The sequence below is a fragment of the Podarcis gaigeae genome (genome assembly GCF_964106915.1).
Source record: "Podarcis gaigeae genome assembly, chromosome: 1".
Classification (NCBI taxonomy): domain Eukaryota; kingdom Metazoa; phylum Chordata; class Lepidosauria; order Squamata; family Lacertidae; genus Podarcis; species Podarcis gaigeae.
This window is the reverse complement of record NC_139678.1, coordinates 31,981,435-31,995,645: the sequence shown is the minus strand read 5'-3', so window position 1 is coordinate 31,995,645 and position 14,211 is coordinate 31,981,435. Positions and strand designations below refer to the sequence as shown.

At 42.1% G+C, this 14,211-nt stretch overlaps 1 protein-coding gene across 2 annotated transcripts in view; it reads right to left on the bottom strand.

Annotated features, from left to right (window-relative positions):
* Positions 1-14,211, bottom strand: part of ENTPD5 (ectonucleoside triphosphate diphosphohydrolase 5 (inactive)) — a 20,695-nt gene extending 6,484 nt beyond the window's left edge. The window contains exons 1-10 of one of the 2 annotated variants that reach the window (XM_083741566.1): positions 14,118-14,211; positions 8,508-8,785; positions 6,537-6,616; positions 6,021-6,164; positions 5,629-5,704; positions 4,243-4,278; positions 3,954-4,042; positions 2,909-2,988; positions 2,499-2,560; positions 1,118-1,219 (exon numbers count right to left, since the gene is read on the bottom strand). In XM_083741566.1, the coding sequence (XP_083597692.1) occupies positions 1,118-1,219; positions 2,499-2,560; positions 2,909-2,988; positions 3,954-4,042; positions 4,243-4,278; positions 5,629-5,704; positions 6,021-6,164; positions 6,537-6,616; positions 8,508-8,724 (886 nt within the window). In that variant the 5' untranslated portion in view covers positions 8,725-8,785; positions 14,118-14,211. Of the gene's footprint in view, positions 1-1,117; positions 1,220-2,498; positions 2,561-2,908; positions 2,989-3,953; positions 4,043-4,242; positions 4,279-5,628; positions 5,705-6,020; positions 6,165-6,536; positions 6,617-8,507; positions 8,786-13,226; positions 13,412-14,117 lie in introns of those variants that run through there. The other variant, XM_083741567.1, reaches the window with a different exon arrangement.

Sequence of the window (14,211 nt, the reverse complement as noted above, 5' to 3'; positions counted from 1 at the left end):
ATTATCACACTCCAAGCGAGCAAAAAGGGAAAATATTTCCATGCGGTTGCAAGCTGCGCCTTCAAAGAAGTATTATGCAGTGCTTTCTTTGCCACAAGCAAGCCCTGCTTGTGGCAGGGATAGGTAAAGGTAAAGGGACCCCTGACCATTAGGTCCAGTCGTGGCCAACTCTGGGGTTGCAGCGCTCATCTCGCTTTACTGGCCGAGGGAGCCGACGTATAGCTTCCGGGTCATGTGGCCAGCATGACTAAGCCGCTTCTGGCGAGCCAGAGCAGCACATGGAAACGCCGTTTACCTTCCTGCCGGAGCGATGCCTATTTATTTACTTGCACTTTGAAGTGCTTTTGAACTGCTAGGTTGGCAGGAGCAGGGACTGAGCAACGGGAGCTCACCCCGTCGCGGGGATTTGAGCCGTCGACCTTCTGATTGGAAAGCCCTAGGCTCTGTGGTTTAACCCACAGCGCCACCTGCGTCCCTTTGTGGCAGGGATGGCTTCATTCAAAACTTCTGTTCCGGAGTCTCTTGAGTGGAGCCAATCCCAGAAGATCTGGTATTCAGCACCAAGTTTAAAGATATTGAACGCAAGCCCCACTTGCAGGCAAATTAGTACACTTTAACACTCCTCGTTGTTCCTTTGCAGCTACAGCTGTACTACACCTGATGTCCTAGGAAGTCACATGTGGGGTAAGTGAATATGGCCTGGGGTAAAATGCCTCATAGCTTAAATTGGGACCGCTGGCCTCCAGGCTATAGGTTCCCCACCTGTGCCCTATGAATTATATTTAAAATAGTTACTTAAAAAAGAAAACCCTCCAAGTGTAAGTAGCAAAACGTTTAGAAGTGGGGAGCATACAACATAAAATTCACATTAAGCAAATAAATTATGGCAATGGACAGCTTCACTGAGATTCAGATCAAGGATTCCCAGATGAAATAAGGATACAAGAGACCGGCCATGTTACTTCAGTGGGACAATATACTCCAACGAGCACAATCAATGGCTTTTCAGCTGAAGATCTGTTTCCTGATCATTATTATTTCTGGCTGGGTCTAAATCATTTCAAGCCATTACCCCAATGCAGCAGCAGTCTTGGGAAACTTTATCTCTCCAACTTACCTTCTTTGTTGCCACCATACTGGTATTTCACTCCCCCAAAGTGCCATTCTGCCTCCAGCTGTTTTGGCAAACATGAACTTCGGAACGTCCGTCCATCTGATGCTAAAGAGAATATAGATTGGGTGAAATCAATAATGCTTATGTTTTTCAGTACCCTTGGTACTTGCAGGAAAAGGAAGTGGGAAAAGTTTAAACGCCAAAGTCCATTAATGGAAGAAAATCAAGTTTTTTCTTGTTTCCCCAAATAGGAAGCTCAGTCCACTAGACCAGGAGTAGCTAATATTTGGTCTTCCAGATGTTGGTGTACTATAGTTCCCATCAATCCTGACCACTGGTCATGCTGGGTTGTTGGAGCAGATGGGTGTTGGAATTCAACAACAGCTGGAGAGCCACACATTTCCCACCCCTGCACTAAACTCTATGTAGGCAGGTGGGTCCTGTATAGACAGGTAGGTGAAAAATGGAAGAGACAGATACAGGTTGAGGAATGCTTCTGCTCCCAGCCAAACTGGACTAAAAACGTATAGATGGGGCAGCAATGTACAACACCGGGATGGAGGCCATGAAACCTAAGTGTATTCTGGGTGAGTTGGCATGATAATGGGATGTGAAAATGATAACAGCTGTATGTGCTACTCAAAGGGTCTTGATATTAATATGTTAGTGGACTCCTAGGCCAGGTTTCCTCAAACTTGGCCCTCCAGATGTTTATGGCCTACAACTCCCATGATCTTTAGGTAGCAGGACCAGTGGTCAGAGATGATGGGAACTGTAGTCTCAAAACATCTGGAGGTCCGAGTTTGAGGAAGGCTAATCAAAAGGAGGAGACGATACTTAGAAGGTTCTCAAGTAGGAAGAGCATCCCCTGAACCCAATTTTTTTCACATTTGTGCAAAACAGGAAGCTGAGTTGCTGAACCGTTTAAAAGAGCTGAAGTAGTATATCTACTGTTTAGAATGTAGATCGTAATCATGGTGCTTGTTTGTTTGTTTGTTTGTTTGTTTGTAATCACAACCCAAACTCACCTCCACCCAAAGGCTTGGTTTTAATAAGCAGTTACCTACCACAAAGGGCAGCTACAATTGCTTTCCACAATTTGGCTCCTCTTTGAGTTTATCTTTCAGCTGGCTTGTATAAGCCTGCAGAGTGCCATGTTACCTGTCTCAGTGACAACAGAATCTCATTAAAGGAAAATGCACACCAGGAAGGGGATAAAGAGACTGTCAGCCTGTCAGAAGCTGGTCTAGGACCATTTCCCATTAGAATTCTGAACAGGACAAATTCTAGGGACTGGATGAATCCACTTAGCTGGATGACCACCCCCCCCTCCGAGTCCATCCACACACACAAACAAACACAAAGCTATTCTGTCTGACTGTACCTTCCATTTCCAGGGCTCCCAATGTAGCAAGCCGTGCAGCCTTCAGACCAAACCCCAAATAGCTGTAAAATGAAGAAGGCCAAACAGCACTTGGTTAAAGTCGGAGTTCATTCTATCCCACTTACAAGACTAGGCAATTTTATGAACAAGGATATAAGATCAATACTCTGCTAAAACAGCCTCCTCCTTGCTAAGCCCATGTATGAAAAGTTAGCATGTGGTTCTTTACAGTAATCCACAGACTACCTGTTTATTATAATGAGAATAAAGACACATGTGGGGTTGTGATAACTAGCAAAAGATGCGATGCTGACTTCAGAATAAGCAATACAAATTATTAAGGCATTATTACATCTGGCAAATACCTAACAGTGTCCTTAAAAATAGTCATTTGCATAGAACTGCCTCACCTGTGTGTGTAGAGCTTGTAAGTGCTGTTGAACATTTCAAATGAGGTAAGGAAATCTACTGGTGTTTGCTCTAGGGTTTCCTAAAATTAGGATAATGAAAAAGGATTCTTCAGTGACTTTAAAATTTCAAGATACATTTGTGTAACATTAGTACAGCATATAATATTCACACGAGTCTTGAAGAGACAAGAGAATTTTGATAATCTTAAGCTATTAATGTTCAGAAAACATCTGCTCTACTGTAGTAAGGAAGAAAATCTTCTATGAAGGTTGATAATGAATGTAGTCACAGTCATAAATTGATGATGCTGGTAAGCTCACAATAAGGAAAAAAGGTAAAGGACCCCTGGATGGTTAAGTCCAGTCAAAGGCAACTATGGGGTTGTGGCGCTCATCTCGCTTTCAGGCTGAGGGAGTTGGCGTTTGCCCACAGACAGCTTTCCGGGTCACGTGGCCAGCATGACTAAACCGTTACTAGTGCATTGGGACACTGCAATGAGTGCCAGAGCACATGGAAACACCGCTTACCTTTCTGCTGCAGCGGTATCTATTTATCTACTCGCACTAGTGTGCTTTCGAACTGCTAGGTTAGAAGCTGGGACAGAGCAACGGTAGCTCACCCCGTTGCAAGGATTCGAACCGCTAACCTTCCGATTGGCAAGCCCAAGAGGCTCAGTGGTTCAGACCACAGCACCACCCACGTTCCCTGGTCAGAATATACGTATGATAATAAGTTTCAGGCACTACTTTAAAGAACAAGCTGCAACATTTTAGAAGTCACAGCTTGAAAAGCAACATTATCAAATGCATACCATTTCACATTATTTCTGGTATTTAAAACACTTTTACAAAGAAGCCTAACAACCTAATGAATATTATTATAATAATTTAATAATAACAATAATTTATTATTTGTATCCCGCACATCTGACTGGGTTGCCCCTGCCAGATTAAAGCAGCCTAGATCTAAATGAAATAAAACATGAAATAAATAAGACAACTGCACGAAATTATCCAACATTTGAGCAACCCCAAGATTCCTCACCTCCCGCTGTGGCAGGAATGTGATCTGGGTTGAGGCTCCTCCCAGATCCAGGGTCCCCACCGTCTGCTGATTCCGGCCATACAACTGCCCTGCAGGGAACATTGAAGAAGTTCAAAGACTACCCACATGCCCAGAGAGTTTCCATGTTATTTATTATTTGCAGCCCTGAATGGATTTCAGCAGCAGAGTCTTCTGAAAATTTGCACTATAAATATCCAACTACCTACTCAGTTTTTACGGAACAGACTCTATCCAAGCCTCAAAACTGAAATCACAAAGCAGTAATTACCTGTCAAAAAGTTCACAGTGATCCAGGCTAGTATACCTGCAAAAAGGAAGGAAAAGTAACTGAAATCTATCTTGAGACCCAAATGCAATCCAGAAAGATATTCACTGCTGCTAGATTTCCACCTCTATCACTGTTCAAGCATAATCTCTTCCAATCCTTCCCTAGGTTTTGAATATGTTCTAGTCTCCACCCCCATCAGCCTTCACTGTTTTCCATCTGAGACCTTCCACAATTCCGCTCTTGAAATATATTTGACTTCATTTCTAACCCACAAAAAATGTATTATCTTTACTCTTAGTGGACATGCTTAACAGGCTTGTCAGCTTAGGGACAATTCACTTGACCACTTTGGCATGTTGAACATGTGAGGGGGATCCAGGCTGAGTTTAGCGCACAATAAGTATGGTGGGATAGCTTTGCACTGCTCACTGTTTCCCATCTCAGAAAACTTTTTGGCTTGCAAATATGCAGGCAGGGACTGTGCTGTTTTGCCTGTACTTCCCGATAAGTTACAAACAATAATTCACTGTTCATCACAAAGGTATGGAAAGTGAGTTGAAGATCATTTGGTAAATGTAGGCTGACTAATAAACCATGCTTGTGAGGAAACAAAAAACCTCTACTCCAGTCTGTCATTGTTAGTCAGATTAGGGGTAGGAAATCTCCGGCTCAGGGGCCAATGCAGCCCTCCAGGCCTTTCCATCTGGTCCACAGAACCCTACCAGTTCATGCCCCATCCACAGGCCACACCTCTCCCCAGCCCTGTTCCACGTCCTCTTCCACTGCTTTTCCTTCACCGAAAGACTATGTCCCTGACCTTTGACAATGCCTGTTGATGAGACTGGGGCAGGGGTGCGCATAAAGACCTCTGACTGTACAAAGCTGACTGTAGCTGACTGTACAAAGGTAAAAGTCTCACCTGTCAGGCAGCATACTTTTGTCTCCAACCCTGCACATCTCTGGCATACAGGGGCTCCCAACCCCCCTGGGCTAGTTACACTTAAAACTATTTACTCACTATGCCAGTTTGGCTACTTGAATTTGTCCTTTGCTTGAGTTTCTTCTAATTGCAAACTATGTGACTGCTTTTCATCTAACAGTATTGCATTATGAAATGTTGCCATTAAAACCAAAGAGACTCTTTGCTTTCCTGTGTATGGAACCTAATTCTCCTCTAGAAACTTAAAGCATCTCTTTGGGTCTAAGGAGGATATTGTGGTTTAGCTACCGTGATACCAGCAATATTTTACCTTTCATTCGGCACAGGGGAGATGCTACTCCTTCCCTCTTGCTTCCGTGGTTATTCTCCCTCACTAGGTCCCCTCCCTTTTTTCTCTCCCCGAACTCACCTCCATTCCTTCCCATTTTCTGCCTCCCGGGACCCACCTTCATAAGATCCATCCATGATGCTAACACTGTTATCAGGAACTAGAAATGGTGACTCCTCAAAGACCACCCTGACCTGTGGAAATGAAAAAACTAGGTTATGCATGGATGAGTGGATGTCATAACTTTCCTCCCGTACAAAAAACAGTGGGAGGAAAATCAAGGTGAGCACAAGACAAACGCTTTCACCCAACATTCAGGTATAAAACAGGAATTTATTGAAACATAGTGACAGCAGATGTAGGATTTACAAGTGCCTCTCACAAGACTTGTATAGTATTTTTTTAAAAATCAAGGCAAAACTGCACATAGGCAAGCGCTGAAAAGAGCTTGTTACATATGCCCCCAACTTTTACGCAATGAGCCAACCCCCTTGCAAAACCTAAAGTTACCTCAGAGAGTAAAGCTTGGGCTTTATGCTCTGCTAACAACCTCAGACCAGCCGTGGCTTTCAGGACTACTGGGGTCTTATTCCAGTGACTGGGCGGTACAGCTTCTTTAGCCATGTCCAACAATTGTCTGACTGTTTCTGCTCCCTAAAGTTGGAGAGAAATCCAAGACACAAATGTTGGTAAGTTCGTTCTCGCCTATAACTAAGTTGCAACTGCATTTACTCACATTTGTCCCTTCCACCCCCCAAGTTCCTCTTGCCCCACCCTCTCTTACCTCTTCTGTTATCCTAGATTGTAAGCTCCTGTCCAGCTCCCCCTCCCCATTCTTAAGCTGTGACAAGTGCCATGTCTACTGATGGTGCTGTACAGCAAAACTTCTACTTCTCACCTGCCTCTTCGTCCTCCTCGCCTTCCCATTCTGCTTTCTTTTTCTTCTTCATGCTATATAAACTGAATTTAGAATGAGTGGGGAGGAAGAGAGCCAAATAGTCACAAAAAGCCATCAGAATGTTTTACCTTTCCAGGCTGGTCAGCATAGGCAGAGAGTCCTGGCTTGACTGATTCAAAGATTTCGCCTTCTAACTCTGCAGGTTTTTCTGCAAAAATCAAGCCAAACAACTTTTATAATAGTTGATCTTCCCAAATGCATGCATATCTATCAATAGGAACTTACTGGTTCCACAGGACATCAATCTAACACATCATTATTTCTTTCGCACAGAAAATGTTCTAGTATGGGCCACTGTGGCTTTGTCTTCAAAATGCAGCCAAACTGACAAATTCAGTATACTTTTGGGAAAGGAAATTCTAAGCCCTGCAAATCCAGATGTAAAAAGAATTACTGGGGCAACAAGTGAGCACAAAATTAGTTGAAACGTGACAAAGCAAGCTGATCTGGATAAGGCCAAGCAATCTAAATAAGGAGCTGAAAAAATTATCTAGCATGTCCTAAGGCAGGGGTCAGCAAACTTTTTCAGCAGGGGACCGGTCCACTGTCCCTCAGACCTTGTGAGGGGCCCGACTATATTTTGAAGAAAAGAGAGAATAAAGAACGAATTCCTATGGCCCACAAATAACCCAGAGATGCATTTTAAATGCATTTTAACGGGGTCTCTGCCATGGGAGCATATTCAGCCAGTGCTTTTCAAGCTGCACTGGCTCCCGGTGGAGTACAGGGTCAGATTTAAGGTGCTGCTTTTGACCTTTAAAGCCCTTCACGGCCTAGGACCCTCGTACCTACGGGACCGCCTCTCCTGGTATGCCCCACGGAGAGCCTCAAGGTCCATAAATAATAACACCCTAGTGGTCCCAGGCCCTAAAGAAGTTAGATTGGCTTCAACCAGAGCCAGGGCCTTTTCAACTCTGGCTCCGGCCTGGTGGAACGCTCTGCCTCATGAGACCAGGGGCCTGCAGGATCTGATTTCTTTCCGCAGGGCCTATAAGACAGAGTTGTTCCGCCTGGCCTTTGGCTTGGAGCCAATTTGATTCCCTCCCTCCCTTCCTCCCCCCCTCCCCCCCCCTCTCTCTCTCTCTCTCTTTTCCTTTCTTTTCCTTCTCCTCCTGCGATGAGGCTATATTTTAATATTTTAATGTTCCATTATTTTAATGTTGTATTTTATTTTTGTTTTTAAGTTGTAATCATTCATCTTGTTTTTATTATTGCTTGTAAGCCGCTCTGAGCCCGGCCTTGGCTGGGGAGGGCGGGGTATAAATAAAAAATTATTATTATTATTATTATTATTATTATTATTATTAATAATAATAAAAGGACACATTCTACTCATGTAAAAACACGCTGATTCCTGGACCATCGGCGGGCTGGATTTAGAAGGCGATTGTGCTGGATCCGGCCCCCGGGCTTTAGTTTGCCTACCCAGGTCCTAAGGTGATCCTTCCCAATTCCCTCCCCCCACTCATCCATTTATTGAAACAAGGCCGCCTTCTAAGTTACAAAACATCTTCCCCTCTGCCTAGAGTAACTTTTAGAAAACGTATTTGTTTTGCTTGACAGTTATCTGATAATCTCCTAACAATTCACTGTAGAAGTGAATATACGTCTCATACCACTATCAAGTTCCCACCTTTCCGACACTCACTCTGTTACAGACAACATTTCAGACCAAAATCCCCTGCTGTTTTCTGTGATAAAGCCACTTTAAATTGAACACCCTCTCAAAAGAAGCATGACTAAGCAGTACAACTGAACCACAATGAACTTTATCTAGGAAGAGAAGCAAACATGTACAAACTGATCAAAGGTTAAAGAAAACAAGACAGAAACTCTGAGAATAAAGGCTTATGAAGCATTAAGAAACTCTAGAGCTCAGAATAAAGTTTCAATGGCTGGTCACAGTAGTACTCAAGCTAGTTCTCCAACTTTTAGAGGATGAGTAAGATCACTGGTATCAGAATTAGCAAAAGCATACAATATATTCACAATCTAAGGTCCCCACGGCATAGGCTTAGAACCTTCTCATGTGATCTTACCTGGGCTTCTCTGTACGAAGGTGTAAATGTGAATCCGTGTCCCTGTGCTTCCTGCATCAAACATAATGCCATATAACATGTCCATGCTGGTGTTTGCAGGGCACATTTTAGAAGGGAAGAGGTCTTGAAACCACAGCTCTGGGCCGTGGTGAGAAACCAGGCAGTAAATGGAGGAAAGTGCAAACATAGCAATGACTGCAGCCCAGGAAAGTACCATTGTGCTTGGGAGCCTTGGACAGCCACTGTACAAATCAGGATTTGCAGAGTTGGAGAAGTTCCTGCAGCAGAGTTATTAACCAATAGCATAATTAGTTACACCAAACCTCTTACACACAGGAGACTTTCAACATCCTAAAAAGCCGCCCCAACCACAGCTCATGCTACAAACGCACTTCAAGAATCTGATTCACACCATTAGGGGCCTCATCTTTTGAGTCTACGGAACAGTTCAAGATGCATTCTAATGTTCCAGACAATTTCATAAAAATGCAAGCTATGCTCCTCCTCCCTCACAGAGTATCTGGTTGAACAGCTTCAAGATAATGTTGAAACTGTGCCAAATGCCAAATTAAGCCATTGACATGAATCTATTCAATTCAGCTAAGCTGTGTTCAGGCCAAGACTTCTGTGTCCTCACTAATAACACTAGCAGGCCTGGGCAGACAAAGAACACAAATGTCATTCAAAACAACAGACAATGGGAATCTCATCTTCTCCTGATGGCAGCGGCTTAAAAATCAGGGAGGGTAAAAGACACCATTCCACTACGGTTTTGTAGTTATTAGAGAGGCAGAATGGGAGGGGGGGGGGGTTAGAATTAGATGCAGTTTTCTTTCATTGTACTCAAATTTATCTTTCAGTATATTTTTTTGTTTTGTGTATTAGCTTTTACTTTCAAATCAGATGCAAATTGTTTTTAGACTAATGTTCCCAACCAATGCTGTGTCTGATTATAGCACAAAAGAACCTCACAAGATCCCAGAAAGTAGAGAACGTATAAGGCTTTCCCCAAAGATGAATTCTGATAGGTTGCTACCAGTCATACTATATCTCCCAGATTATCCAGCAATGGAGGGGTGGGGAGACGAGGGGGTAAATCCTACAGAGAGTGATCCAGCCATATTCTAGGAAAAATGAGCTTTAGTTTTACTTTTCCAAAGCTTAGAGGACACCATAGAACTCTTATGAGGTAATTTTGAAATACAAGGGCTAGCTTAATAACCATGCAGTCTAACATATGGAAGTCTTTAAGGAGGAATTCCAGAGGAATACTATTTTCAGCTCATGAAACAAAATGTCAAAGAACAGAAATAAAGTTTATTTGGGAAAGCGGGGAGGAAGAAGAAAAAGAGGAATGCAATGCATCACACAGAGACTTTCAAACTAAAAATTTAAAAAGTCAATCTAATGTAGCCAATTGCATTTTACCTATTTGAGTAGAGTGCTGAGTTTTAGAGCCTATGCAGAACTTGTCAAAAAGAAATTCAGGGAAAATGCAAGTCCTTACAGAGCATCTGATGACGTGGACTCTGGTCCACAGAAAATTATGTCAAAATAAATGTGTTAGTTGTTAAGGTGCCACAAGACTCTTGGTTGATTTTGTCCATACTTAGCTGTGACATGCTCTTATTTCTAAAAAGCCTCAAACTACTTTATGCATCAGCTTTTCAACATAGTACATCACCTCACTATTTGCACACCCAGTCTACTAATTATATCTGTCCACCGACATGTGGTTAGAACTTTTGGTATCTGAATCCATTATCACTGGACTTGTCACCTTCTCCTGCTTCTACCCTTATGCCTGTTTCAATCTGCTGCCCCTCCCGCTCAGAAACCTCATTTGCCCTCTGCCTTGTTTTATTTCCTTATCATTCCATAGCTCCACTCTCATATTTTGATCCCTCAACTTTATGACTAGTTACAAAACCTAAAATGAATCTTTAAACTTCTCTCCCTCAGCAGCTATGTTGTTTTCCATTGAGATTCAAATCAGTATGTTTTGTTCCAAGAGCAGTAGAAAGTATTCTTGGAGAGAAATCCCATAATAAAGTCCCCTCTTAACAAAAAATTAGGGCTAAGAACAAGTTTTCTGAAAACTTCTCCATATGCAGCATAAGAATATCATTCTAGGCCAGTGTTTTTCAACCTTTTTTGGGCAAAGGCACATTTGTTTCATGAAAAAAATCACGAGGCACACCACCATTAGAAAATGTTAAAAAAATTAACTCTGTGCCTATATTGACTATATATAAAGTAATTCTCTTGAATAGGAATCAAATAAACACAAAGAAAGTATTTTATAATTACTTTATTATGAAATAGTAAGTAAACAGAAATATGAAAAATTATAAAATACTTTATTTTTAAATCTTTCGAATTTTTCAATTTTCCCCACGGCACACCAGGCAACATCTCACGGCACACTAGTGTGCCGCGGAACAGTGGTTGAAAAACACTGTTCTAGGCTATACTTTGCCATAACAAAATGGCAAAAAAATGGTCTAACAATCTGAAACCTAAACTGTCATTTTACAATGAACATCCCAAGCCACATGAACCCAGAATTTATATTAAAAAGACAGCTTCAGCAACTTAGGAGCAGATTGATTGTCTAAATCAAATTCCAACCAAGTTTTAAATGCAGTAGCAAACAAATGAAATCCTTTATTCAATTTTACCAATAACCAACACCATTTTGAGAGAATATCCATTAACATCCCTGTTGAGTGAACTGTTATTTTGCACCACCAGTAGTTTCCCTATTCAAATATAAAGCTTGGGATGTTGTCACATGGGATGTTGAAATAAAAACATAGATTGTTATCCTAGAACTGGAGGCATAATAGTGAATAAACTTGTTCTGCTCCAGCAGAACAAGCCCCAAAAGGAAATAAAAATGCAAAATTATGCTAGCCAGTATTTATTAAAAACTTGGGTATTTTCTAATAAATACCCACCTGCTCTACTTTGCATTTTCCTCCTTGTTAAAGGCATAATAGCTAAAGTAGTCAGATGCATAATACAGCTTAATGTTAAGCAAGTCTTGATAGAAGCAATAGGTCTCATTCATGTTGTAACCAAGACTGGATTTAGAACTCACAGTTCAAGTTTTCTTACCAACCACTGAGCCTGCTAATAAGCATGGAATCTGGCATACAGAGGAATCCTAAGCACATTTACTGAGATGTTTACTTCCCTCCAGTGAATATCTAAGCCCGCAATCCTATATTCACTTACCTGGGAGTAAGTCACATTGAACTCAATGCAGTTTACTTCTCAGTAGACATGTACAGGACTGTCTGTAAAACGTTACACCATTGAGTTGGATTTATGGCGCTGCAGAAGGGTTATTTTGTACTTGTTGGTGCAGCACTTCGGTTTTTCAGATGTTGAATGATAGGCCAAACTTTTTGTAAGCTTCTACAGAGATATTTAGGATGGTTTGGCTACGAGTGATCGCCAAAGAAGAAGAATGTCTGTAAAAATATCTCACTGCAAAAATCTAAAGGAGAAGCTCCTGTACTATATGATACCACAGAGCAAGTGTGGTGTAGTTAACAGAATGCTAATCTAGGAAGACCTAGATTAAAATATCTGCATAGCCATTATAATGATCAATAGTTGAACATGGGCTCAACACTCTTTGTGCTGAACTGATTTCACAAGCCACTGTGACATACGTAATTGATTATGGTTCCACCAAACATCTAATTTATTCTTGCAACTACCCTGTGAAGTGCCACTCTGTGCACTTCAAAGGAAGGCAGGATAATTACCGTACTTTTCTGTGTATAAGACTAGGTTTTTTTACTTTAAAATAAGGTTAAAAATATGGGGGCGTCTTATACACAGATAGTGCATATGCCCATTTTCTAAACTGGGGTCCCCAAAAGTAGGGGGTGTATTATATATGGGGCAGTCTTATACACGGAAAAATACGTTATATAATATATGAAGCAATACTGAATGGTATTTGGAAATTGTAGCTCATTCATTACTTGCCATCATACTAGGCTAGTACCCCTACACAGATAAACAATAGTCCAATTGATGAGCAAATCACATATAAGCTTCGTGTACTTTGTGTTCTTAGCTGTCAAGCTGCAGTGGATTTCATAATAGTGTAGATTTAGAACATGTGATGCTGAAATCTTAGTATAATCTGTATAAATGGTTCAGGGCTGAGCAACAATGGTTAGAAAGCAATTAGGTTGAGTTGGAGTCCTTAGAAATCTAGGAACAATGAATCCAGCTGCACTTATACAGTGTACCTTTGTTATACCACCTTTCTTACTTCTTTCAAATCCCTCCACAAAACCCATCTTTTCCATAAAGCCTTTAGCACAATCTCCAATTACTACAAACCCAAAGAATGTGTAACTGAAATAAATAGTCTTCCCCTGCTTACTCCTGCCTGTATTTCCCTGCATTTTATCTGTGGTCAATTGCTTAGAATGTAAGCCTCCTCAGGGATGGATAGGACCGGTTATCTTGTACTGTATTTGTAAAGTGCCATGCACATTAATTACATTACAGTATATACAAAGAAACATAATATTGCATCTCTTAGTTTTTATTTGATGACAATCATGACAACTATATATTCAATCCAAGACCTGAAATTTAGGCAGTTTCTTTCAATCCCAAAGTCCCCCTCCCCACAAAGCAATTTAACTAGCCAAGCAACTCCAATACAATACTATTATCTTCACTCACCTATTCCTCGGCTTTATTTGCAAGTGCAACTAAAAATGCTCAGCTATTAAGCAAGCAGGAATTACATGTTAAAGTTCAAGCCAACCACCTTCTGTGAACCTAGGTTTATCATTTATCTAAGGCAAACAAGAAAATATGCCTTGGTTGGGGTTTTTTTCTGCCCCAGGAAAGTTCAAGGGGCATATTTCAGTAGGGCAAAAGCTCCAATAAAAATCATTGCTGAATTAGAAAATAATTTACCAAGATGCATGTTCAATGCAAAAGAACGATGGGGTGGGGGGTGGGGAGGAGGCACAAAGTCAATTCATGAACAGGGGAAAACAAAGAGCTATTTTTGACTCATCTTCTTATGTCACACTGTGCTGATGGGAGCGGGCACTGCCACAGCGCAGCAATAGATGGTGCGACTGCTTGAAATGCGCTTTATCACAGCACCCCTAGAATACCACACCTCGATTTCAGGAGGCACTGGCATAACTAGAATTGGAGAATAAAAACAACACTCTTTCCAAGACTTAACCCATTGAGCAAACCAATTTTGTAAGTAGTGAAATGACACGTTCAGCTGATGCTTGGAAACAACTATGTATTTCCTCGGGCAAAGTGGCTTTTCTTTGTTTGTATGCAACAGATTGAAACGGGAGGCATGGTCTCTCCGAGTCGAGAAGCTCCGGATTCCTACCGAAAGACGCGTGTCGGATGTGCACGCATCCGAGTGTATCGCTCGAAACTCCGCCGGAGTATCGACAGGGCAAATGCTGCCGAAGCAGGAGAGACCAGAGCCGGGAAGGCCGGGGCAGGGGGAGCTCTCCAGGGCTGGGCCCGCGCGCGACGCTGAGCCGGCGGGGAAAGAACTTCCACGCACTGCCCCGTCCAGACCTCTCCACTCACCGCCTTGTCAGAGCCCTCAACCTTCCACATCTCGCCGGTGCCGCGTGTCACGTCAACACACCGCGCGCAACGTCTCTCCCTCTCGTGTGCGCGC